Source organism: Charadrius vociferus, unplaced genomic scaffold, assembly GCF_000708025.1.
Source record: "Charadrius vociferus isolate BGI_N301 unplaced genomic scaffold, ASM70802v2 scaffold603, whole genome shotgun sequence".
In the NCBI taxonomy this organism is placed as follows: Eukaryota; Metazoa; Chordata; class Aves; order Charadriiformes; family Charadriidae; genus Charadrius; species Charadrius vociferus.
This window is the reverse complement of record NW_009647426.1, coordinates 221,965-247,285: the sequence shown is the minus strand read 5'-3', so window position 1 is coordinate 247,285 and position 25,321 is coordinate 221,965. Positions and strand designations below refer to the sequence as shown.

The window sequence follows — 25,321 nt, the reverse complement described above, 5'->3', positions numbered from 1 at the left end:
GTTAATGAGATCAAATTAACTTTACTATGTAGTGTTAATCATATTAACACTAATATGATTCTGAAAAGTGTACCTATACAATAGCACCACATATATAATAAAATATGTGGAAGAAAAATTTAAAAAAAATAATTATGTGCTATATTAGCTATGGTCCCTTCTTTTAAAAGAAATTATTGAATCTTCTATTTATTGAGCAGCTGTTGCTATGTTCACTCATTCATTCATCCACTCATTGAGCTATTATTTATTTAATTAATTATGCAATTAGTTGTTTACTGAGAGACCGTATATAATCTATGTTTTACAATTGACCTCAAAGAGTGAGGCAGCTGAATGCATCCGATAGAAAATAGAAAAAGGCATCGCAAGGTTCACAACAATTATCCAGGGTTCAAAGCCAAAAACTATTTCTTCTAGTCCATTGTCATATTCCGGGCGGCACCCAAATGCTGGTGGTATCCAAAGCTGCAAGGGAAGAACGCAAGGCCAATATTAATCACCAGTGATAGGAGTGACTAGACCTTGATAACCGTGACCCCCATCAAACTGCAGTTTGGTTTTAGAAAGCCCTGTGCAAACCCTCCCCACTGCTACTGGGGCACAGTGGTGGAAGAGGGTTTCAGCTTCTGCTGCTGTTACAGTTTCTGTACTGTGACTAAAACAAGCCTAGGCTCCCAGATTCCATGTTTAAATAAACTTTGTTCCCCAAAGGCACATTCACTTATTCTTCCAGAAGAAGTAAAATTTACTTGCTACAAACTATAGAACCATGTAATTTTAATACACTTATCAGACTTGAAAGGTTGGGAAGCTTTTGGGTATTAACTTGTGAATTATGTTCAAAATGTCTTACCGAAAGATTGCATAGGAATAAAAATGCAGCGATGTTCTTCAGAATTCTCCTCTTGTTGTTAGTAACTGAGTTTCTACTAGAAAATGAGAAATCTGAGGCCGAATGCATGACCGAAGTCTTATCCTGATTCATTTCTTCTTTGGCACCACCACCACCACCATCGTTCTCTCTCCCGCAGACACTGCCCTTAAACAGTGGTCCCTCTCCGCTGTCAGGAGCAGCTCTGCCATTGTAAATCTCTTTGTACGAGGGGGTAAGTGATAAAGTGCTCCCCCGAGATATAGTCACTATTCGAAGAGTTTTAATATCGTCGTTCGCCTTTTCCTGCTCACGATGTATGGATTCAATGATAAAGAGGTTCTGAATATATTTCTCGATAATAACCAGGACGGAGTAGGGCAGGTTGTACCACGTGTATTTTGGATGGGCTTGGGCACAGATAATGGCGAGGATCGAGCCCCAGGAGAGGAGCCAGGACCCTGCGGCTGTGCCCACCAGCAGCTCGGCATCAAGTTTTCGAGCGGGATTTTTTGAATTATCCAATGATCTGTCTTCCAGTCTGTAGATTAGAAGGGCAACGATTCCAGCTGTACACATCAGAGCCAATACAAAGATAGCATGCAAGTAAAACATAGTAAGTGCTAACTCGCTTTTGATTTTCGAACGTCCAATCTGAATTAAATAGACAACAACTATGGCTATTGTGCTAGTTAACACGACTAGTCCAAAAATCATTCCAACAGTTATGCCATGGAATTTGAATGGAGTTTTGTGTTGCTGGTGGTGCTCAACTTTGCGGCCAATGTTCTTCCACAGGACGTAGAGCATCGTGGATGCTAGGATGTGGTACTCTATATTAAAGGGGTATAGATAATATATTCCTTGAGAAAATATGGAACAGAGAGTTGTTGTTGTACAATTGCATTGAGGTGCGTGATCATCTAAAACTAAAGGAGAGGGAGAGATTAGTTATGTGCCTTATAAGGATTTCTCATTTAAAGTGAATAAATAAAACATAAAATAAAATAACAAAATGTAAAAGGTCAGATTTCAGTCAAACAACACATTGCACCACCCAGTTAGCCACCTAAAAAAAGGTCTTATCGTTGAAGTCATTAACCTAACAAGACTTTCGCATGCGTACTGGAGTATGATCTCTGACTTTGCTGCTCAGCCACTGAGCAACAATCACATCATGAACAAATGCTACACCAAAGCACACCAAACTTCAACAGGGTCTTGGTAAAAAATACTTTTTTATACCACAAAAATCCAAGATCCCAAGGGCTTTGAGTCCTCAGTCCTTCAGCTAAGAAGGCTTTTATAGAAGCCCGAGGATCTGTGGAGCAGATCAAGAACAAGCTTAACAAGAAAAAAGCTCAGTTCTGCTCTCATTTTCTATCGGTGGGGTTTCTGATACCAAAACCTCTTTCTTAAAAAGTTGTTAATGTCTAGTAAGAGGTGAAGTAAACCACAGATACTTTCACCCAATGTCCCAGTATTGTTCTAAGTTTAAAAAAAGATATTAAAAATCAATCTTCTCCTTTTGAGAGGAACCTGTGAAATCATTATCTCTCTGCTGTGCAGTTACCTGCATTGTAAACCCCTAAGGCATCTCAATGAACAATTGCTTGTATTTGTAAAATAAATAAATTTAATGTGCACTTCGAACCTAAGCAAATAATTTCAGAAATCAGAAATTTCTACAGTGGCAGAAAAAAAAAAGATACTTATTTTCACAATGTGTTTATTTATAAACATATAAACACACACGCTGAAGAACACGTTTTTAGGCGCTGATCTTAGATTTGTGCCTGGAAGATTTTCTCCTGTTTTCTATAATTTTAGAAGAGAAGAGAAGAGGAGAGGGGGAAGTTGGTATTGTTTTCTCTCAAACACACAGTGTTAAGAGATGAAAAAAAAAAGCTTTTGCAGTGGATTGTATGTTAATGCCAACCTTGTCTTGTGGATCACTACTTCACTCCCTCTTGTTTCAGATGCTATTTGTGACTATTCATAATTGTGTAATAATTCTGGCAGCAGAATAATAGGAAATAATATAAAGAAAGTGCTTCTATTTAACAAGTGGAAATATCAAGAAGAGCCACTAACCTGTGATTTGCCTGCTCTCTACTGATGCTCCATGATTACAAAATCTCTGAACTACCAATTCAGCTACCTGATTATTAATGGAAAGTAGATAGTTTCCATAGATACACCTAAAGGGTAACACTTACAAATAGACATAAAATTGTGGGCATAATTTTAGACACAGTTGTACTGAAAATACTTTTTTACAGATTTTAACATTAAGTTTTCGCTTATATGTGAACCTTGGCAGGAATTATTAAAAATGCCTAATATTTTTCAATTTATAGAGACTATAAATAGGCAAAAAAAGAAATTGGTTCAGGCTTTGGCTTTGTAGGTGCAAAATCTGGAGGTTTTAGAATGCAGGCACTATTGAATTCACTGGGTGGGAAAACACACATTTTCCTCTTGAAAAGCTGTCTATCCTTTCCCTTGTGAACTCAATCAAAACTTATCAGCTGTACTGATAAATTTTCATGGGAAGAAAATTGTTTATAGCTGCCGAGAACTTTTATTTCCTCTTTAATGTAAAGCACTCCCAATTTTGCCATGCTTCAGTGGCATTTGAAAGCGGAAGGCATCCCCAGCAGTTATACTCAATGTTTGTTGACTATAACTTGCATCATCTTACCAATGGAGAAAATGGTTCGTTATAAAAAAAGAACCACCCAGAGCAAAATCCTTGTCTTGCAAAGCAGCACTAATGGATAACCCCCATCCCTCTGAGCCATCCCACTGAATCCCGTAGGACCACGCGCCACGTGTAACCACTCTCCTGGGAAGGATCTGCAGGATTATCCACGCTTGCTTTGCTACAAAAAACTTACAAAATAGTAATCCCTGTATTTAGCACTGCTATGTTCCATTTACTTCTATGATTTACTAATAAAGGGGTTCCTCAGTGATATCACTCCTCAAATAAAATGTTTCTAAAAATCTGTTTGTTTGTTTGGAACTTATAGCATTTAAATTTCTTCTCGACCTCATCCAAAGGGGAGATGAGTAAACAGAAAACTACAGCCTGAACCACGTATATGATAACGATAACGCTCATACATTTTAGTTGTGATCAGAACTGATGACTTACCAGTTCACTACCATTTGCTTGGGAATGACTACCCTGACATAGTCATGAATGACCCAGCTTCATCCTAGAGTGACACAGTATTTTGTGTGAGAGCATGATAGAGCAGGAATTCCAAAATGTACCAATACTTTCACTTACCTATTGTTATGTTCCCAAAACCAAGTGTGATTAGTCTTTCCTTATGTTCATTCAGTTGATGTTTTGACTCTGTTAGCACTCCATTTGTCCACAGGAGTAAATTTGTGAACACGGAATGGATAACCCCAAACCTACAAAACAAAGTCATTATTGAAGGAATCTGCCCAGAGTATACCTTCATACACGTTAAATAAAACGGATTGACTTTCTGTAGACGTGCTACATGGTGCTATTCACTTGTCAGTGCAGGGTAAAGAAAATCATAACTAATCTCTCTAAAGATGTTCCTCAGTGGAGCACAGTGGATGTCAGACTTCCAAAATTTTATAGAATAACAATGGCTTAATGTATTAAACCATTAATAGCATGCTGAGCATGCTGTCATTATTTGTTATGCTCTCTTATGTGATGGTTTCACCTGAACAAGCTTCATGGTAATGACAGTGTTTGAACGATCTGAACAGGGTTAACTGTTTTGCAAACTATTTCAGAGCTTTCTGCGGTGCTCTTTTATACTCACTGTGGCTGGTCTTTCCCCACAGATACCACCACCTTCTCTAATCTCCAGTCCATGCATTTTTGTCTGCTGGAGAGAGTTGAAGCCAACAGAGGGCTTTATCCCATTCAGACTACTGATACAGTGAGGGTAGGTCTCCAAGTGTTTTTGAGACTCCTGGTTTCTCACAAGCCAGGCATTTTTCTCCTGCACCTGAGGCTGGTAAAATTCCTTCACCAAGGGACAGTTCTTTATTACTGCACTGTTCTCACTGATAGACTTGCAGTTAGGGATTTTTTAAATTCTACTTATAAACAGAGCTGACTTCACCAGACGACATTGCAAAGCCATCTGCAATCTCTCTCCTCATTGGCATGAGGCTTGAACACTTAGCCAAGACAGCAAAGCAAAAGGACAACCTTCTCCGTAAACAATGTTTCTGAGTAAATTTCTTTTACTTCCTACAGAAACTGGTCAGCTCATTGATAATTTGAGATGAGTATTTTAAAAATTACCATGTTTGTTTATTTACGTTCTATGTACAGATAATCTACATTAATCCACCTCACAAAACCTTTTGCTGCCTCAAAGACCAGTCCTCAGTTCTGTGAGAAATATATGTATTCAGCAGTTCAGAGGACACATCAGTTACACTGCAAGAACAAAGTTCTGGTCTCAGAAATGTTCACAACCCTTAGTGATTTGGGTACGTAGGGAGGGGAGATTGTATTTCCCAGTGAATTTGCACATCTGCATTTAGTTCCAAAAGGTGCTTTCCATAAAAATCAATATGAAATACCTCAGATATATTGCACTGACTGCAGGTTGCTGATGTAGATTCCCTTTCAGTAGCTAAATAAAGAAAACATAATATAGTGCATAGTTCTAAGACACGTACATGGCGCTTCCTTCCTTCAAAAAAAGCAAGGGACACCATGGTATCATACATTGCCCATTTCCCTCTCTCATGATAAAAATATACTTATTCTGTGGCTGTTGTGTATTATAAAATATAAGCATAGTTACATAAGAAGAAAAATAATTCAGACTAACCATTATCTTCTCACTTGGGTAAATTGTGTTACTTTTTATTTATATTAACACAATTAAGAGGAGAATCAAAGTCTGTAAGTTTTCAGTGTTCCTCATACAGTGAAACTGTAGGCGTTAAAGCACTGTGCAGACCTACACCTATTAGCATTCCAGATGAGGATCAGATCCACTTTACCTTTCAAGTGTTTTGAAAGACTGGATAATATCCTTCGCATGACACCAAAGAAAGTACACCTAAATGAAAGGAATACAGAGAAATGTCATTACGCTAATGAGCACACGTGACACTCAAAAAGGAAAGCGCATATGTAGACGGAAACTGTGATGATTTAAACTGAGGTAGCTTCATCTCCACGCATGTGAAATAACTTACGATTTCCTCTGATGTTCACCCAAAACCTCTCTGGCATGATGAACCTAAGATTTCTTATAGGCGAAGTCAGTGGCTCAACCACAGAAAGTCTCAGTATGACTCACCAAAACGTATCATGTGTCTGTATCTGGAGAGGCTTTTATTTCAAAGGAAATAAAGCTACCAGCTGTGGACAGCAGTATGGTTGCTACAGGGCATGGTGATGCTAAGTTTGAATAATTTATTGAATATATGGAATTGTAGGGAGGGAGAGAGGTAAGTGAAAGGATGCCAGACTTGATTGATAAAACAAGCAACAGACACCCAGGAAGCAAGGGAAAAGTTCGTACTATCAGCCTGAGAGACAACCACATTAGGAGCACACGCAGTTGAACTCAAGCACGGCGCAGAAAGCTCAAGCTGGAGAATAAAGGAGAGGGAGATAACAGTATTGAGTTAGCAAGTAAAGGAGAAAGAAGTTTTAAAAGTGGGAATCTCTGTTTGTGGGAGGATAATGGAAACCCCAGGATACAGATTGTTGCTGATACAAAACCGGTTCCAAGCGCTGGTAAGTGCAAGGAGAACGACACCATTATTCCTCAGGGATGTTAGGGTGAAACTGGGCATCCTCGTTACTCAGAATAGCTCCTAGGACACCGAACTTGACAGTAGGTGAACTATCAGGACAGAAACAGTCCCAAAGGTTTCTCTTAGAAACTTGCCTGGTTTGGTGTTCCAGAAATGGTCAGAAAAGTGCAAAGAACTTTGGGTTCTTCTTCAGCAATTACAGCGACTGGAAGTCTGTTTTACCACTGTGCCCATTAACGTAGGCACCCTACACCACAGCTGGTGTTGTCTGAGACATTCTGATGACATATCCAATCTTTCAAAAAGCTAGGAAAACGCAGTTCTCTGTGGGTCGCCTACACTACCCAGAAATAACATGTTCATTCATCCCTCTGATGACGATTTATCAAAAGCAGGTGTGAGCACTGTAAAACCCCAGGGGTAGAGACTACAAGGTATCACGGAGGTTTCCACTGAAATCAAACAAATTGAAATCAGCACCTTAGTCTCATCTAATGCCATCTTCAGTTTCCCATGCTGGGAGAGATGCAGATGGGAGCAGTCCTCAAAACTTAAAAGAACATAACTTTGGAAGATCTGTTCAGATATTAGAGTCAAAGTGGGGGAAACAGGAAAAGTCAGAAAGGTAAAGAAACAGCATCAAATCCAATTTTTGCTTACAGAATACTCGTTGCCTCAAGGGGAGTTCTGCCTGCGAAAGAGAGAAAGGCACTGTCTGTCTTGGAGGGGCAGGTATGTCTGAGCCCATTGCTTTGTGGGTGCAGTATGTATCTATTTGTTAATTTAATGGCACATATCAGGATGCCTCATTAGAGTAAAATACAACAGTCTGACACATTCTGTAGAAAACAAATCCTTGGGTTCTTAGATGATACGTAATTAGGAATGCTGTCTGCTGGAATTTCATCCTGTTTTTCAAGGACATGAGAAGATTTGTCTTAGGTAAGTGGCATCTGGTAAATTACTTTTTAACTTTTTCTTTGATTGCTCAGGTTAACATTCTAGATTTCATTATTTTAAGCTAAGCAGATGATAAATTCAGCAACCTTGGGTGACGTATACACTGTTTCTTCCACACTCCAGTTCACCGTAGCTGGAAACCTCGTCAGCTCTGGGTCACTGGATGCAATGAAAAATGCTACACGCAGATCCGCAGGGAAAAAAGGCTTCATTTCTTTGGTTTGTTTTTCAGGGGTAAAGCAAAGAAGTTGCAAGACATGGAGAATGGATATTACAAAAATGTGAAATTAAGATTACTTCAACAAAATCAGAATTTCCTCCTCGGAGAAAAAGACAGGAGAGGTCAGAGTTACTGCTTAAATTTCAATGCTTTTTTTGTTACAGCAAGCAGAAAAATGCAAGTTGTTCAAATGCTTATTTACATGCCACCACAACTGCTAGGAAAATCTTTCTTTTCTTTCTGAATGACTTAATCATCTTGGAGAGTGCATTAAATGACCTGGCTATAACCGAGTATCTTAGTTGAGTGGCTTTTTCTTTCCTTCTTTCCTACAAATCTGCTGACAGGGGCACAGAGGAATTCATGTGATAAACAATCATCAGCTATGGAATATCCCCATACAGTATAGACCCAAAGCCTTAAAATAAACAAGCAGCCGGAATATTTTACCGGAGACACTGACTACGTTTGCTACTGCGCAATCCCCGATAAGCACAACCAAATGCTTCTAGGAGGAGTTCATTTGGTATAGGAAAGATGTGCAAGTATTTTATGACAAGCTAAATGCCTGGGAAGGGTTTCGTCCCTTTAAAGTATCAAACCTCCACCCCTAACCACAAGGGGACATGAGGATAGACACATTGAGTTGACCTTGCGTGGCAAGTCCTACATACAGAGGTAAGCTTTAGCCAAGCTGCTCCTTTCAGCCTGAAAATACTGAAAAGTATATACGTAACTTGAACTGAAAAAAGCATGTAACTTCAACTATAGGAGGGCGTTTTTGGGATTATTTCTATTTTGAACCCACGTGAGTTTTACGGCTGAGCAACTTGAGGTTCCAGAGCCTGAATTTACACATAGAAAAGATAGACATGCACAAGAATTTGGCCCTCAAAAGTATCCTGTGATGTCTTAGAAATTAAATTAGTGTAAAATTCACCAATGATGAGAAGATAAAAGATATTTTTGGTAAGAAATACAGATATATTATAACACTGCAACTAGTGACTTTTACCTGTAAGATGGTGTGCACGGCGTGTGTAACAGGAAAAATGCCTTCAGTTGGTGATAAACAGTTTGAAAAATCAATATAATATCCAATTTTAAAAGAGTCCAGAATTAAAGTAATCACTGCGAATAATGTAATCCCACCTACAAACGAAAAAGATATTAGAAAATGTCAATGTCCTGTCGCAGCGTCGAGAGACAATTTGCACAATATGCTAAAATCTGTTTAGGGAAATAAAAGTCGATCAATATCCTCGTGTTTTTTTTAAAGAAGTGAAAGCAGATCGATGCTTATGAAGATAACTGACTCAAAGAAGTAGTTCCCTCTAATTTGTGAAAGCCTCTGCCTGATGTAATGCGAAGGCACATCCCCGTACACACCTTGCACGCGCAGTGCAGAGGAGCCAGCCCAGCAATGGCCCGGACCTGGGGACACCCAGCACCTTGCAGGTGGCTCCCAGCTCCTTGCGAGCTCAGCCTCTCAAGTAACGGTGGCGCTGAAGCGGCCATACAGCGCGTGAATCAACGCTCTATACAGCCGCACAGCAAACTATACAATTCCAGGGAGCCGAACAATCACGTTACAGTCTCCTGGCCCAAGAGCTCCACGTTGGTAGGTAACACAATCACTTGGAATGCCTTCCCCATGCTTCAGCAGGTTACGCTTTAGCTCAGAGACCAAAACTGCAATGAGCTGTAGGGTTTGTACTCCTAGAAAGGAACCACAGATTTCATTTCTCTATCTATTATTTCCCCCCCCTGCACAAAACCCCCTAATATGTTTCTCTAAAGATGTATTTCATATCCTAAAGAACTTTGAAAATACGTGTTTCCCCTTGTTTATTTTTTTCTTTCAGGAATGTAAATATCTGTTACAAACTCATTCCGGAAAACTATGTGGTAACACAATGTATATTATTAATTATTGACTAAGCACAACTGAACCAAACTCTAAAGTCTTCATTTGCTTGTTGGTTGGTTTGTTGTGGGGGTTTTTTTTCTTTTTGGGCTTTTATTCAAACAAGCTTCCACTGGATTTAATTTGGGCTTATTTGAACTAAGGCTAGATAAAAATCTATCCATGGACCATAACTGGACTTTAAGATACAGATGAGCATCAGTATTTTAATTTTTCTCTGTAATTCCTCACAGAGTAAATAAAACATCTTTAGTGTTGACTTTGATGAATATTTATCCTTTATAAGGAACCACAGTCTAACTTCCTTGTAAGCACCACATGTTCCACTAGACTTCTATTTCATAACTTGTGTTATAAAATATAACACTACTGTAATAATTTAATGTTTATTATTAAAGTTGCATTGATAAAAAATAAGTATAAATTCTAAAATGCAATGTATTTTTATTATTTCATTGATCCTTTAAAATGAAACAAAAAGGGACTTCAGAAATTTTTTTAACCACAATTCCAGTAGGATTTTATATTTCTGTTTTACAATCTTTCTAGAATAAAAAAAAACCAAAATGACAAATTACTGATGGAGTGTAATTTTTACCAAGAGATAGAAACTTTGTGTTTCATATTTCCATATCTAAAACCTCAGCTCTGCACTTCATGCATGTGTATAATTCCATAGTTTTTTTTTATTTATGCTTATTATGTAAACTAATTTGTATTATTTCTAACACATGTAGCAGGACTGGTGCCCACATTTAAATAGATATGCCAATTTCATTACGTATAAAAGTAAACAGCATCACAAAGTGCAAAATCCTACACTACTCTTGAGATCAAATGATACATTTCCTTCCTTATTTAAAGAATTTGAATTATTCTAAAATGAATTAGAATTGTTAATTCTTCCAATATAACTTTACCTGAGGTAATTGGACCTGCTCTGAGCAAGGTGTTGGACTAGATGACCTCCAGGGGTCCCTTCCTACCTAAATTATTCTATGATGGATCCTGTGATTCACGGTTTATTTAGAAAGTATGCACGAAATTCAGCCTGTTGCACTCTTTGTCTGAAAGATGTCATTCTTAGGGACTTAACAAGTATTCGAGTTGTTTCAATGAGAAGGAAAATGCTATCTTCTGAAGCAAAAAGAGTATAAAAATCTTCCATAATTACTCTACAGTGAATCGTTGTGCATATGCCTACTTTATTTTAGAAAGATATTTAATTCCCCAACCATGACACTAGTAAGGCAACTTCCCAATGAACTTCTGGTGCAGGATCAAGCCCTGAGGAACTGCTTTAGTGAAGTGGCAATGTCAGAGAAGAATGCGTGGAAAATATATTTTATAATGTAAAAGTTCTGCATCCTTGCTTCCATTACTCATGAGAAGAGGATCACAAGGGGCTTGTTAACTAGGAGAAATGGGAAGAGGGAAGGCAAAGCAAGGCAAGGCAAAGCGAGGGGCTCAGGTTTAAATTCACAAAAATAAAAAGCAAACATCTCTCAGATTAATGATCCATCTCCTGCACCGTACATGCATCTTGTCTGTACAAGGATGACCTGTACTGAAGTTCTACTGTCTTGCTTCCATTTCACAAGATCAGTATTTCAGTTATGTGGTTTTACAGCTTTACATCAATGTCCAGCAGACCATTGAGGGGGAAAAAAAACCCCAACAACAACAAAACAAACACACACACACACCCTATATGAAGTTTCTTTCACATTGAGATTTTTTTTTCTTTTAATGTGCAATTATTTCATTTATTCAAATGCTACCTAGATGTTGCTGGCCATCACTCAGGTGGCCACACTGTAAGCATATACAAAGTGTCCCATGCGTATTTAAGGGGCTTCAAAAGAAAATTATTGTACTAATTTGCTTAGTCAAAAATCAAAGCACAACTATAATGACCATACATATGGTAAGCTAAATGGTTTCCATGTTAACTTTTCCCAATGGAAACTTCAGTATTATGTATTCATACTAAATACTAGATATGTGTCAGTAATTATAAATAAGGAAGATAATTCCACTGTTATGCTATTTCTATTTGACAGTTAAAGAAACATTAAATGATTGCTACTGAGCAATCTGTATTATTGTGTATCTGTATTATTTTAAAAAAATGGGATGTTTTCCAAATGTTCATTGAAACCTATATATCTTAGGGGATCAAGAATAGGATTTTCAGAACTGCTAAGTGCTGGCTTAATTCTTTCTATTATTTGAAGAATACTTTAAGTTTAGAGAAGCATTTTCAAATAATAGACAATTTAATGCAAGCAGTAAAAAGATAAAAGTTGAAGTCTGCCAAGAGCTTCGTAGGTTGACTTGCTGTCTGTGCTTTAAATAGAAGCTGTGCTGCTGGAGAATGTGATAAAATAAAGCCATTTGTGAAGCTAATTGATTTTCATTTTGACTTCTCTGGCTCACTCGGCTGAACTTCCAAATAATGGTCAGAGACTTTTCCCTAACAGGAGAGCGTACTCAGGGGAATAACATTTGAAATAAGTCAAGGAAAGGACTTCCTAAGCTTCCCTGTGATTATTTGGGTCAGGATAACTGTGCCTTACTAGACACAAAGCTCTCCCTGAAACTTTTCCCACATTCAGACTATAAGAGCAGCTCTTGGTCTACCACGCAAGTGGCAAGACAGCTGTGCTCTAGGGTTCATGCAGATGCAAAAATGCTCAAGGAAACCTTTCTGTGAGAAATTCTTGTAAACTAGTTGTCCTTCTAGCATTGTTAACTGTGTGCAAGGACTCAGTTATAGGAGGTTTTTGTTAAGTCAGTCTTTTTCAATATTTGTGATAGCAAAATGCTCTAAGTAGCCACCTACCACCACTTCGACTGAAATGATATGCACAGTTTGAAGGGAATCATGAAAATATACTCATTTTATACTGGTTAGTACATGGACATTTTCTCTAACAATGAGAGCAAGGAGCCATTCTTCAAAGAGCTAGCCAAAAATTGCAGAGAGCTTTCTGTGGAAAGACTCGATCAAAAAATTTGTCTTCCTCCCCCTCCTCCTTTTTTTGGACTTTTAGTCTTTCAGATAAAAGATTTCTATGACAAAAGCATTGATGCAGAGGAGGGCAAGGGAGATCTTGGCAGAGGACTTGCCACCTGAGTTTTTCCTTAGCTCAAATAAGTTTTCTTTTACCAACAGAGGATAAAGGACTTGTACAGGCTTGTTGTAACTACAAGAAACTCCTAAGAATAGGAAAGTGTAGGTCTTCCCCTAAGGGCGAATTTGCTGAATTGCAGCCTAGACATCCAAGAGAAGCGGTGGAAGCCGCACCACTTGAGAAGCTAGTACAAAGAGCCATCCTGTGCTGGTAAAAGAAATGGATAATGTAACCCAGAGTTCATTCCAGTATCTTATTTCTAAGTTTCTGTGACTCCTTATATCCTGTAGGACAAATGAAATGCTGTGAATGCTGTGCCAAAAGAAAAAGGGCAGGGGGTCCTGCTGTACTTACCCATGTTAAGCAGTATTTATTCCATACTTCAGAGGGGAAAGCTACCCTCTGAGTAACAAAAGCATAGCATTTTTTGGTCCAAAATAGGATCAAATTAAGCCTTGTATTAATGAATTTCAGGAGGTTGTAAGCCACATAAGCTAATGAATGAAAAATGCCCGAGCGCTGAATATTGTTTTGGAAAACAGTGAAGGAGAACAATTGAACAGTCGGTACATGAACTCCATACATTTCAGGAAAGAGCCTACAGACGACAGCTGTAAAATGTTAGACATTTAAAAAAAAGATTTTCCCTGAGCAATTGTTAACAGCTGCAAAGAAGAGACACACATGCACTGAGACTGAGAACAAACTAAACTTCCGCAACACAACCCTACTTTTCAAAATAATCAGGGTTTAGGTGTTCTTGGGTTTTTCATTTAGATATTTCATTAACTGCTGTGATAATTAACTGTTGTCTCATTGCTAGTGGGACAGACATATTTCATGGAAAAGCCGTCTTACAGCACTCCGCTTTACATACTTACTTTCCAGCCTGTCATTTGCAGTGCTGAGACTGGAAAAAAGGTCGGTAAAACTGGGTTTGCCTATTACTTTACACTGTGCTGCTGTTGTTTCCTTTTCTTGGGACCCAGAAACACAGCGTTCCTGTCACTCTGTCTCTGTGATGTGCTCCCCAACCACCTTCTCTCGACAAACCTTTAAATCCTTACTCCAGTACGCACCTGGTTCTGCAGACAAGGGCCATCACATCCCACCACCACCCTAGCAAAGTTGCGTGCTTTTCCTACAAGCTCCTGCTAGCTTTAGCTGCCTCGCTTAGATGTTTTACGTACTGATCCACAAACTCATCTGGCCAGGGATTTTGTCCTCTTCTGTCTAACTCCCAATGTTCCTAAAGCATCACTGTACACACATAAATGGGAATCTCTAATATACATTGGTATAGAGAGCACTTGAGGACTTTTCTGACTGGTACTAGCCAAAAGTAAGTTGCATTATATTGCCTGGAAAAGGTGATGATTCCTCCAAGAAAACTGCATGACACCAACATAATTGCGTCTTCCATTAGCTGTATTTTACTCTTCAAGTGCTGCCAAACCAGCCTGGTAAGGGAAAAAAAAAGGCACCACAGCTTTCAGCACTGTAAATGGCAGGTTGGAAAGCGAGGATGTTTAGCAATCAGCTTTCCCATACAACCTCCTAGTACATTCAGCTTATGCATATATTTACTTTAGAGTGCACTGCACGTGCATTAAGTTCAAGACTACCAGGATGCCTCCTGGTAGGGATGGCGAGGCTAACAAAGTGGTAGCAGAGACGGGTGATGGCACAGACGTCCTGTGCGCGCTGCGTGCCACCAGCCCGTACTTACACTTCAGCCAGCGGGCTCCGGCGTGCGTGTCCTTGTCCCGGATCAGCCTCCTCTGCGTACAGCTCCTGCAGAGGTACCACAGCATCCACAGCAGCTGGATGAGCATCAGCGTGATGAGGTAGGAGAGCAGATGGCTCTTGCTGATGCCCACGGCATGCACAGCCCAGGCGAAGGTGAGCAGCAGCCCGGCCAGGAAGAGGTTGATGCCGTACTGGCTGCTGAGGATCTCGGCGTTTTTCTGCGGGTAGCTGCCGCCCACGCAGGGGGAACCGCCGGCTTTCTCCATCTCCCACCCCGCCGGCCAGGCGCTGCAAGCAGGCAGGCGTTTTTTTCGGGGGGGGTTCCCGGCTGCCGTGGCGGGGAGCCCCGGGCTGCCCATGGGAGGGTGGCCTGCCAGCGGGGTAAAGGCTGCGGAGGGGCATCTTGCCTTGGACTAGGCGGGGGTGTCTTGCCATGGTCTCAGCTGTCAGCTAGGGTGGAGATCAGGGGTGAGGGAGAACGTGCTCAGCAGAAAACTAGTGGTGGGGTGGCCACGTCCCTGCACGTCCGTGTTGACCGAGACGTGCGTGGTGTGACACGTTATCTGGGAAAGATAGCGAGCGGTGAAGACAACAGCCCTGACGGTTAATGGCTGGGCTGTAAAGCACGGGATGGCCAACATGTGGGAGAGGTCGAGAGAAAGCCAGGCCGGGGCGACGGAGCCTGCCCTGCAGCCTGGGGAGCAGCTCCTTCACACCGGGGTGGCAATGGGATCACCCGCCACGCTTTCACACTCTGGGCCCCACAGTCCTCCTCCTTTTCAGAAACTGGCACTTCCATTGGTAATAAAAAGCCTCCGCTTTCGGGAATTTAGACCTTTGAAAGGTAGCGATTTCTCTCTTTTTTTAGTAAGCCCCATTCCGAGTATTGTAGTGATTGCTACCTGCTGTAGCAACAACTGAGCTCAAAGCAGCAGAGGCTTCTGCAGAATTTAGTCCATTTCTTATTTATTCGTTTTCCCAACTATTTAAACACATTTTAAGTATTTACCCTTTCTTATTTAAACTGCTTAGTTGCAACTGTGACCTATGGTCCTAAGATACTAACGTATCCAAACCTCAAGACCTGGAGCAGCAGCTGGTTGTCTATAGGGGCTGACAGGAATTTAGCCCAGTGTAAAACACTACATATTTTAAATGGTATTTTGTTTGCATATAATACAAATTCTCTGAATTCTAGGAATACAGGTTCCTAGCCATAGCTCGGAGGCCAAATACCAAGATAGACTTGTCCTTCTTCTGGCCAGGCAGGTCTTGCATTTTTACCCTCTATCTGTTGGTAGCATATCAAATACCCAAAGCATTGTTTTTTTTACAGTGAGTGACCTATGTCTCACAGGAAATTAAGCCACTAATTCAGCTACATTAAAAAAAAAATAAAAATGGGAGAAATGAAAAGACAGCATCTATTTTACCCCACTTCCACTACCACAACTTACAGAGGTTTTAAGCTCTTTCACTTCTGGACCCAGAAATGAGTAAAGAGCGATTTTTTTCTTAAGTACCAAAGGACATTTCTGAGCTTGTATGTAAATTTCTGAGGTTCACATTCCTCTTAAAGAACAGGGAAGGAGAACACAATGGCAGAAGAGTGGAATGAGTGAATTCTGTATAAACCCCCTATTTAGGTAAGCATAAGGAACTAGCAGCTCACGTCCTTTACTCATTTTGGCCTGTTCTCAAGAAACAGGTATTCTAAGCCATCTACAAATTTCCCTTTTGAAAAATGCAGTTAACTGAAAGCTAGCCCTATGCTGCTGCCTGGCCCATAACAGCAGTATAAATAAAAAGCACTAACTAGTCAAACACCTCTAGCCCAGAGCTACATCCATCACTATCTGAAGTTTACGGAAATGCCAAGGCCTACTTTTATCTTATGTCATGTAACCTTTAAAGAGCAACAAAGGAAGATGCTTTCATTTTACAGAGCTTCTATAGATAACTGTGATAAATAATCTTCACTGTCTGGACTATTTTATTTCAAGATTATTCTAGAGCATTCCTTGTCACCTGTGAAGAAAAGCTCCTTGGTGCTGGTACGCAATCTCCAGAAGGGAAACTAATGTAAATGGATACAGAAAATACCGATGGGGGTCTGTAGCTAATACATTCAAGCTTTGGTGGAGATAGCGATTTTGACCGCCTGATAATTGCTTTCAGGAAACTATTAGAGATACCTCTTTCTAATCTCTTGCCCTTAGTTCTTTATTGGGCGGTAAGGAGAATAACAAAAGCAAGGAGTTGACAGAACTGGAAAGGGCAACAGGATTTTGTCAGGTTGCTAATTACATTCTTACCAGATTCGCCACTACTTCCTTTTGAGCAGGTAACTGAAGGGGTATTGCATTGGATACTCATAATTTACTGAACGACTCTGCAGGACCTTCAGGCAGTGAGTAGATCTGCCTGGGGTTTTCAGAAAAAGACAAAGTAGTCAGAGGGCAAACAGCTCTCCAAAAGCTAATAGAATGGTATTACACCTTCAATAAACCCAGCTGAGAGGTCATGAAAGACAAACATACTCCAAGTCAAGTACAGTATTTAAAATCTACACAAATATCTATTTTTTAGGCAAAACAATGGGCTGACAGTCCCCAGGACTGTTAAACAATTAGTACTGAACAATAATTGATCATTTTTGTACAAAGTTTATTAAGACGTCCAGCAGAATAAATCTGAAAAAACATGTAGCAAACAGTAATTTTAATTCTACAGTACAAGGCAACTTAAAACACCTAGAGAATTTAAATAGTTGACAAATACAAATACAGTGATAATTAGCATCCCTGAGCAACAGTGCATTTAAATATCATAATAAACAAAGTTACTCAAATGTACCTCTGTATGCAGATGTAAATTTTTTAAAATTTGTTAAAAGATGAAGACCTGAAGATAAGCAACTTGCCTTTTAAAGATGTGAAGTGCAACTGGTTTTGGAAAACTTAAATATTACATTTAAACAAATCAAGCTGTTAACTTACTCTACAGACAACTTAACGGTAGTGCTAAATTTTATTTGGTTTGACTGATCCTTTGCATTGCATACCAACAGCAACTTTTTTGCTTAGTGAAACTGCAGGAGCTTACAGACAATGTCCATCTTTTTCATCCCTAAACATTTCATGTATTGTGTACTCAGCAATGGTCTGAATTTCAAAGTCAGAATGAAGAACACAGTCTCCTCTAACAGTCCAGACTTCAAGCAGCGGTCGCAAGGAGTAAATTTTAACAAGTTTCAATACTCAGCTTTTACATTCTCCTATCTTCCAAAAAGTTTGGGTGTGAAAGTATTTAACACAAGGATCTATATAAAATGGTCTAGCAACTAAATGGTGCACAGGTTTCTAGATACTTAGGTACCTCAGCCAAAGTGAGCAGACAAAGTTATTTTATTTTCCCAACTGTGTATGACTAATGGCATTTAAGTTAGTATCAGCCTCTTTATTGCTGAGGAAGAAAAATGGCAACTTCATTAACAGGCACTGCTGAGAATGAAAAGTTAACTTACAGAAGAATAACATCCTAAATACTGAAAAATAGTTCATACAACAAAAGAGTTTACTTTCTGCTTTTAATTTCTTGTGTAGTGTTAATATTGTTCATATTATTGTTATTCACAGCTTGATCATATAACTTTGGCTGTGGACAAACTAGTAGAATTTATTTATTTCACTGATGGCACTGCCAAATTAACAATGATGTAAACATCAACAAGCTTTCTAGGCGTTTAGCCTGATCCTGTATCTTTTTTCCAACACTAGCAGATCTTAAGTCAAGAGATTAGGTAATAAAGTATTTCCTACATGATAACACACATAACGTTAGAAATTTAATAGATCAAGAAATGTGTCCTGGGTGATCTATGAGTAAGTTTACAAGTACACACACAGATTCCAGATAAGAATATTTTAGCTGTCAATTCAAATGGGAAGAATATAGAATTAAAACCCCACAACACCTGAATTAAGTATCAATTACCTTCAAACCAACCAATCAACCTGCTTTGAGCAGGAATTTGGACCAGGTGACCTCTGGAGTCCCCAAATAGGATTTAGGACTATAAGTTATATGACTTATGACCCATCTGCTTAATATTGAAATATGAATAAAAGCTTAACAAAGCAGTGATGAAATGCTGTATGTTACTGAAAGAGGCAAAACCTACGTATCTTTCAATTACTCGCTAATCAGTTGCTTTTTCCCAGCCACTGGCTGACCTCTGGTAACGTCCATTTGATTTATAAGTCAGGTAGTGTAAGAATTATGGTATCAGAGGAAACAAGCAGTATTAGAAATAATAAAAGTACTGGAATGTAACAAAAGTGACATCCACTTTGCAGGATAAGAGTTACTTGAGCCCTTCACATGAAGCTGAAAGAAAAGAAAAAAACAAATCCAACTTTAACAAAAATGCTGTAAGGTAGTATATACTGCACAAGCTCTATCTTGTACTAATTTGATATTGATTAGTTAATGATTTTGCATCACCAGGTAATAATTTGGTTCTAATTATTAGGCCAATAATTATTTGGCCTAATACAGAATTAATAAATTCTGAGTAACAGGATTTACTTGGCTGTTCATATAGAGAACCAGAATGTTTTCATAAGGTTCAGCTGTAATTCACTTGTACTTCTTACTTTCTAAGTACAAATTAATGCAGAATGGTAGTTTTAGTTTGTTAATACGATCAGCTGTAACACACTGAAAGGGGTCCTCTCCCCACATCCTTCCAGCGCTCAGACAGAACAGAGGTAATCACAGAATGAATAAACATGATTTGAAGAAGTCTGCATTAACCAGTGTGACTGAAGCTCCGATAAAACAGTAAAAAGGTTCTGAAGTAAGTATTGTATTTTTCAGAAGTCTATACGTGTTGTCAGAGTATGACCTATGTTAATTACCTCCTCATCAAGTTTCTTGATATCTAGAAACTGGGGGAAAAAATGCAACACTACTTTCAGTCTGTTTATGCAAACAAAAGCTGTGTTTCACTGTCCCAGCCATTGAATATTTTTTGCCTACAACTCTGGCACTACAAGAGGCTACACTCAAAATCCATCACTGTCCCATTCTTCTTGCTGCTGCACTCATGAAAGTGCTGGAGGACTTCCTCAGCAGAGAGGGTTTGTGGTGGCAAGCAAAACCAAACAGGCTTCCACACATTCCCCTGAGAAGGAAGTACAGCAAACAGGACCTGCTAGGGAATCACTTCACTGGATAATGTAGACACCTGTGATACAGGGGACATCCCTTCCCCTATTTTCCAAGCCGTCTTTGATGTTTTCCTTATTAAGCTTTTTCAATTTCTCAGGATTCACTTGAATAGCATATCCTAACAGAAGACATGAGAACCCCTTTTCAGTGTGGCAGTTACTGAGTATGAATTTTTCAAGTCAACAAAATAGCTGGTTTTTCCTTTGAAAACTTGTTTTTAAGGCAACTTCTGCTATCTGGCAGTTTTCCAGACAGCAGGTTGATCTCGACTGTTTATCACAGAAAATGAAAACTGCATATTTAAAGACAAAGAATTAAAAAATAAAATAGAGAAGACAGTTGCATGTGGATGTTAATAGCTTCTCCCCTTTACTATCAGGTCAAGCAATTTCCCTAAGAAGTTTTCCCAGTCTGGGTAAAAGCTGCAGGTATTTGGCCTGTACTCCCCAAAACCATCCATTCTCACTAATCGTTTATTTTCACTGTCTAGAATGGAATCTTATAGAAAAGAAAAAGGATATTCTTCCCCTTAGGATACTTGCATGTTCTCCAGTTATTCTGTATGCCACAAAATGTCAATATTCTAAAAGTGAACACAAAACATACAGGAGGAATCCTTAAATGGTCTTACAATCCTTAGATGTCTAACAAAGCAGTCCATGCAACAAGATAAATATTTTTATGTGCTTGAACAGTTCAATTATTTACCTGAAGGACTTATCCCAGGAGTGACACAAGCATCACAACACCCATAAACTGAATGAAGAGCAATAAAGGTGTCATAAACGACCAGACAGGCCACAAGGCAACATTGAAACTGGGAACAAAAGAAGGAAGTTTTTGGTAAGTTCAATTGTCATACTATGGAAATAGCAGCCACACAAAGAAAACATGGCACAAGAGAAAATGAGATATGAATTACTGAATATGGAAAAATAGTTGCTTCTTTATGACCTGAGAGAAAACAAAATGAAAAGACCCCAGCATCGACCTATTAAATTCATAGTTTAGTTTACTGTTTATTTACTAACAGCTCATCTGAGAACATCAGTAGCTGCTGCAGGGTTTACACTGAGAAGTCCACTCACTCCCATCAAGGGTAAAGATACCTTTTACTTTCAGAATCTCTGCATATGAAGCACCTGAAAATTAACTACTATTGATTTTTTCATGGTCATACATGGCAACTGAGAGAAGCCTTAATTTGTACTTCTAGCCAAGCAGATTTGAGTAAACTGAAGAGAAACAGGGAAAACCAACTTATTTTACCACTGAACTACAACAGTTATGGATTTGACTAATTCTAAACTATAGGGAACTTTTATCTTCTTCAGTCTTCCCTTTTTTCCCAGCGCTGCAACAAATACTGATTGACATTATTCAGATACAACACCTAAACTTAAAGAGAGAACCAGCTTTCATGCAGAGATTGAATACATATACGTACATGCACACGTATGTAATTTTTTTATTCACTTGCATTTGCTCAATTCTGACTCCTATAATCTCATAAATAAAGTAGCTCTGAAAGTACCATTCTCTGGCAAGATATAAACCCTTAAAGCTCATGTAACAACAGTCAGAAGTATAAATTTCAGTATATGTTTGCTATTTCAGATTTTTTGATAATGAACTCTGTATTAGAAACTGATCAGGCATATTTTTTTCTCAGCTACAGAATACACCTTTGTCTTAATTTGAAAACCTCACAAATAGTTGTCACAGTTGAGCAATTTATACTAACAAGGCTAAGGACTTCAATTTTCTCATAAATTTTCAAGACAGAAAAGATACAGTACATCTACAAGTACACTTAATACACAGTTTTCAGAATTGCTAATCTTGCTTTGTGGATGAATGTTGAAAGTAGAAGAAATTATGCTATGTAGAACTGGTATTGTCACCATTACACTTAGTAGAATTAGAGAAATTACGTTTTTTATAAAATGAGCCCATTAACACAGTTAGACTTGCACAGGTTTAGCATCAGTTTGTACACAGTGTTCGAACTTACCAAATTGCTGCTGCGATAAAGGTAGCTGTTGTGATAGGTATCAGTGCTGGATACTGTGCATCATAGTCCTCAATTCCACGATACCACTCAAGATACAGTATGCAGTAAAAGGCAACAGATAAACATGCAGCCAATAAACAACTGCCAGAGGCAAACCACCAACTGTGGGGAGAAAGCATGTTAAGCACAGTCATATTGCAGTTCGCACAATTATCTTCTTAATAGTCTAGAGAGAGAACAGGTAACACCTGTTAATTATACAGATCGGCCTAGAGATCCTGTCATTTTTTTTCTTAAATTACTTTTACAAAACACTTTTGCCCTTCTAAAGCTGTCTAATATACGTAACTACTTGAGTTTAATTTTGCAATGTAACAGTCCTGTCATTTATTTTTCCCTCAAATATTTGGAAAATACAATGCAACAGACCTTGTCAGTGATCTACTATACCACCACACCAAAAATACTTTGTCAGTAATGAAATAAAATAGGTTCCACTGCAACTGTGCTTCTCACTATAAGTTAAACTACTGATTTTTATGCAACAGAAATGTTGCAGAAAACTAATAAAGTTTCAAGTTTATGAACTCTCAAATTTAACAGACAAGAAGCATGAAGATTTTTCTTTATAGCAGCTTAAGAACACCACAGAGAAATCCAGCATTTCAAACTCAGAATCAAGAAAACACAGGGTATGCAATTATCTAGGAAGACACACTTTTGAGCCTCTTTGAGGACATACTTCAAGAGTAAGACGGGAAAGACAACTTGGGAGGAAGGTGCACTTTAATAAAAACCTTATACTTATCTGAGTGTGTATTTAGCAAATAGAAATTATAAAAAGCAAATTCTTATTACCATAGTTTCATTACTAAATTACAAAGGGTAATCAAGTATCTTCCTACTCAGGTGACATTTGCTCGGGTATGGTACAGCAAATATATGCTATTTTGGTACCTCAATACTACCAATTAAGAAACCTGCATTAAGAAAGCAGTTGCCGTAGTCTACCTAAAGAAGCAATGCAGGAAGACAGAGTCCTGCCGGGAACAGATGGGGTGACCCAAAACTTCGATCATATCCTGGATCATATCACTAGTTTGTATCCACCCACAGCCAACTGGATATACAGTGTATCTAGAGCAGCTTGGAAGAGCAGCTCCAGAGAATGTCACAGCACAGACTGAGGCCCCGTTCAGCTTCCATGTACTGATACAATAATGACAATGAGAGAGTTTTAAAAGCCCTTCCAGGTGAAGCTATCTAAAAATATTTAACACCCTTCAATCCCATTGAAAATAATTTAATACAATAGAAATAGAAATTACTTCATAAAAATTATTTCACTAATCTTTCGCTGATCTACTCAAGGACGTCTAGAGAACTTCTAGAGAAACAAACCTCATTTTGACATTTAAAGATTAATTTCAGCTTTTTTTGATTACAAAATATAAAATCAAAACACCAACACTTTCAACAAAACAGGCAGCAACTTCTTGTACTTAAGCGTAAACTCGAAGGTACAGTATTAAAACATCCTGCTATTAAAACAGATTTTGCATGAACACAGATGGCTCAAAAGAGCCTAAAGAAAAAATAATAACTATAGCAAAATTTTCAGCATTGTATTTACTTAAAAATTAGGTTGTCATCTGGTCCAACCTCCCTGCTCAAGCAGGGCCAACTACAGCCGGTTGCCCAGGACCATGTCCAGATGACTTTCAAGCGTCTCCAAAGAGGGGGACTCCACAACCTCTCTGGGCAACCTGTGCCAGCACTGGGTCACCTTCACAGTAAAAAAGTGTTTCCTGATGTTCAGAGGGAACCTCCCATGTTTCAGTTTGTGCCCGTTGCCTCTGGCACTGTCACTGGACACCACATAAAAGACCCTGGCTCTGCCTTCTATGCACCCTCCCTTCAGGTATTCATATACATTGATAAGATCCCTCCAAGCCCTCTCTTATTCAGGCTGAACAGTTCCAGCTCTCTATTCCTATTGTAGATCTTGTTTATCCAAGATTAAAAACACAGTGTTCAGATGTAACAAACTGAGTATGACTGTGAGATGAAAACACAACTTTCTTTGTAAGAAAAGGTACCTTACCTATCTGCTTGAATAGTTTCTTTAACAGTTTTAAAAAAATCAAAGTAGTATGTCACAGCAATCGATGCCAAAATCCAGAACGCAGAATGAATATTCAGTCTGGTAACAGGCTTCCTCTTCTTCTGTACAGCTGTAGACTCTTCTGTAAATAAGAACATAATTATAGCACTAAAGCCAGTCATTACATGGGAGTATGATTATAGTTACGTAAAACATGATGCTTTATCCTTTTAATTCATTTATCTTTGGAGATTATTATACTCAGTATAATACACTTTGTATTACAGAGGAAGTATTCTAGAAAGCTCTGCACGTTTCCTGAAATAAAACAGACTAAGTAAGGTACCCTTTGATAAAACGAAAAAGCAGTAACAATCAGCACATACTGTGTCTGTGTATCCTTTCAGGAAACTTAACAGCTGACCCGACTTTGTAAGGCTTAATTAACTAATTAAAAACCTCCTGGTGTTATTAAAGCATTTTTATTAATCTAGCATATAGAAACTCAGGGTGGTATTTCCAATTACTAATTTATTTGTATCCTTTTTTGTTAATGTCAATATTTCCAAACCAATTTCAGGCATAATTTTCTTGTACTTGACTGCAGTTACTTCACAAGAGATTTTCAACTTCAGTTTCAGCAACTAGCTTGATTCACACTGCCTACCTTCAGCAGGTAAACTAAAACTATCATTATGCAGAAAAGTATCTTTTATTTTTCCCTTCATCACCATAGTTTTAGAGAAAGCAAGACAATAGAGCGAGCACATCAGAAAGCATATTTGTGTGTATGACAGTAACCAGCACACTCAATATTTATACACGCTGTCAAAAAAGCTGTCAAAGGCACCTTCGATGCTTCATACTTTGAACTTCATCACCAGAAGTTATTGGTGGCCTGTGAGCCTCCAGCAGTGTAATGTATGCTGGCTCCTCCACATGCATTACTATCACCAGCTGAGCGTACTAACAACTCTGCCGGAGTTTACAGGCATTTTTATCTTTTATTTCCTAGATTCCTCCTCATCTACTAGAGCTCGGGTCTGGAGCATTTAAACACCTCACCCCCATCAAGAAATCCGCGGTTGCCACGTCTTGTGCACAGCTCGCGTCTCCCTCTTCGCGCCCAACTCGCTGTTAGGAGCCGACAGCCGAGGGAAGGCGTGCTGGCTGCAAGCAACCCGCATCCCTCTGGCGGGGCGCCCTTTACCGAGGAGCCCCCTCACCCCTACCGTGAGCAGGGCCCGTCCCCCTTCCCCGCTCCCGCCGCTGGGGCAGCGCTTCTTGTCAGCGCTCCCCGCCCGGCCGCTTCTG

General features: G+C 39.0%; 2 protein-coding genes across 2 annotated transcripts; both read right to left on the bottom strand.

Moving 5' to 3' along the window:
- Window positions 1–297: 297 nt before the first annotated feature.
- OTOP1 (otopetrin 1) lies at window positions 298–14,920 on the bottom strand. Its single transcript, XM_009880541.1, has 6 exons — window positions 14,635–14,920; window positions 8,857–8,993; window positions 5,897–5,955; window positions 4,173–4,303; window positions 857–1,803; window positions 298–468 (listed from the first exon to the last, which is right to left on the bottom strand). Exons 1-6 carry the CDS (start codon window positions 14,918–14,920, stop codon window positions 298–300), a joined length of 1,731 nt encoding a protein of 576 aa, XP_009878843.1.
- A 5,686-nt stretch (window positions 14,921–20,606) lies between these two features.
- Window positions 20,607–24,189, bottom strand: TMEM128 (transmembrane protein 128). Its single transcript, XM_009880536.1, has 3 exons — window positions 24,008–24,189; window positions 21,904–22,065; window positions 20,607–20,706 (listed from the first exon to the last, which is right to left on the bottom strand). Exons 1-3 carry the CDS (start codon window positions 24,187–24,189, stop codon window positions 20,607–20,609), a joined length of 444 nt encoding a protein of 147 aa, XP_009878838.1.
- Window positions 24,190–25,321: the final 1,132 nt, after the last annotated feature.

Excerpts from the sequence above, each read along its gene's own strand:
- OTOP1 (XM_009880541.1), bottom strand. The coding sequence starts at position 14,920 with ATGGAGAAAGCCGGCGGTTCCCCCTGCGTGGGCGGCAGCTACCCGCAG. Across the intron at positions 5,956-8,856 it reads CCGTGCACACCATCTTACAG|GTGTACTTTCTTTGGTGTCA; the intron begins GTAAAAGTCACT and ends CCTTTCATTTAG. Across the intron at positions 4,304-5,896 it reads TCTTTCAAAACACTTGAAAG|GTTTGGGGTTATCCATTCCG; the intron begins GTAAAGTGGATC and ends TTTGTTTTGTAG.
- TMEM128 (XM_009880536.1), bottom strand. The coding sequence starts at position 24,189 with ATGACTGGCTTTAGTGCTATAATTATGTTCTTATTTACAGAAGAGTCT. Across the intron at positions 22,066-24,007 it reads GAAACTATTCAAGCAGATAG|TTGGTGGTTTGCCTCTGGCA; the intron begins GTAAGGTACCTT and ends TTCTCCCCACAG. Across the intron at positions 20,707-21,903 it reads TTTATCGCAGCAGCAATTTG|TTTCAATGTTGCCTTGTGGC; the intron begins GTAAGTTCGAAC and ends TTTTGTTCCCAG.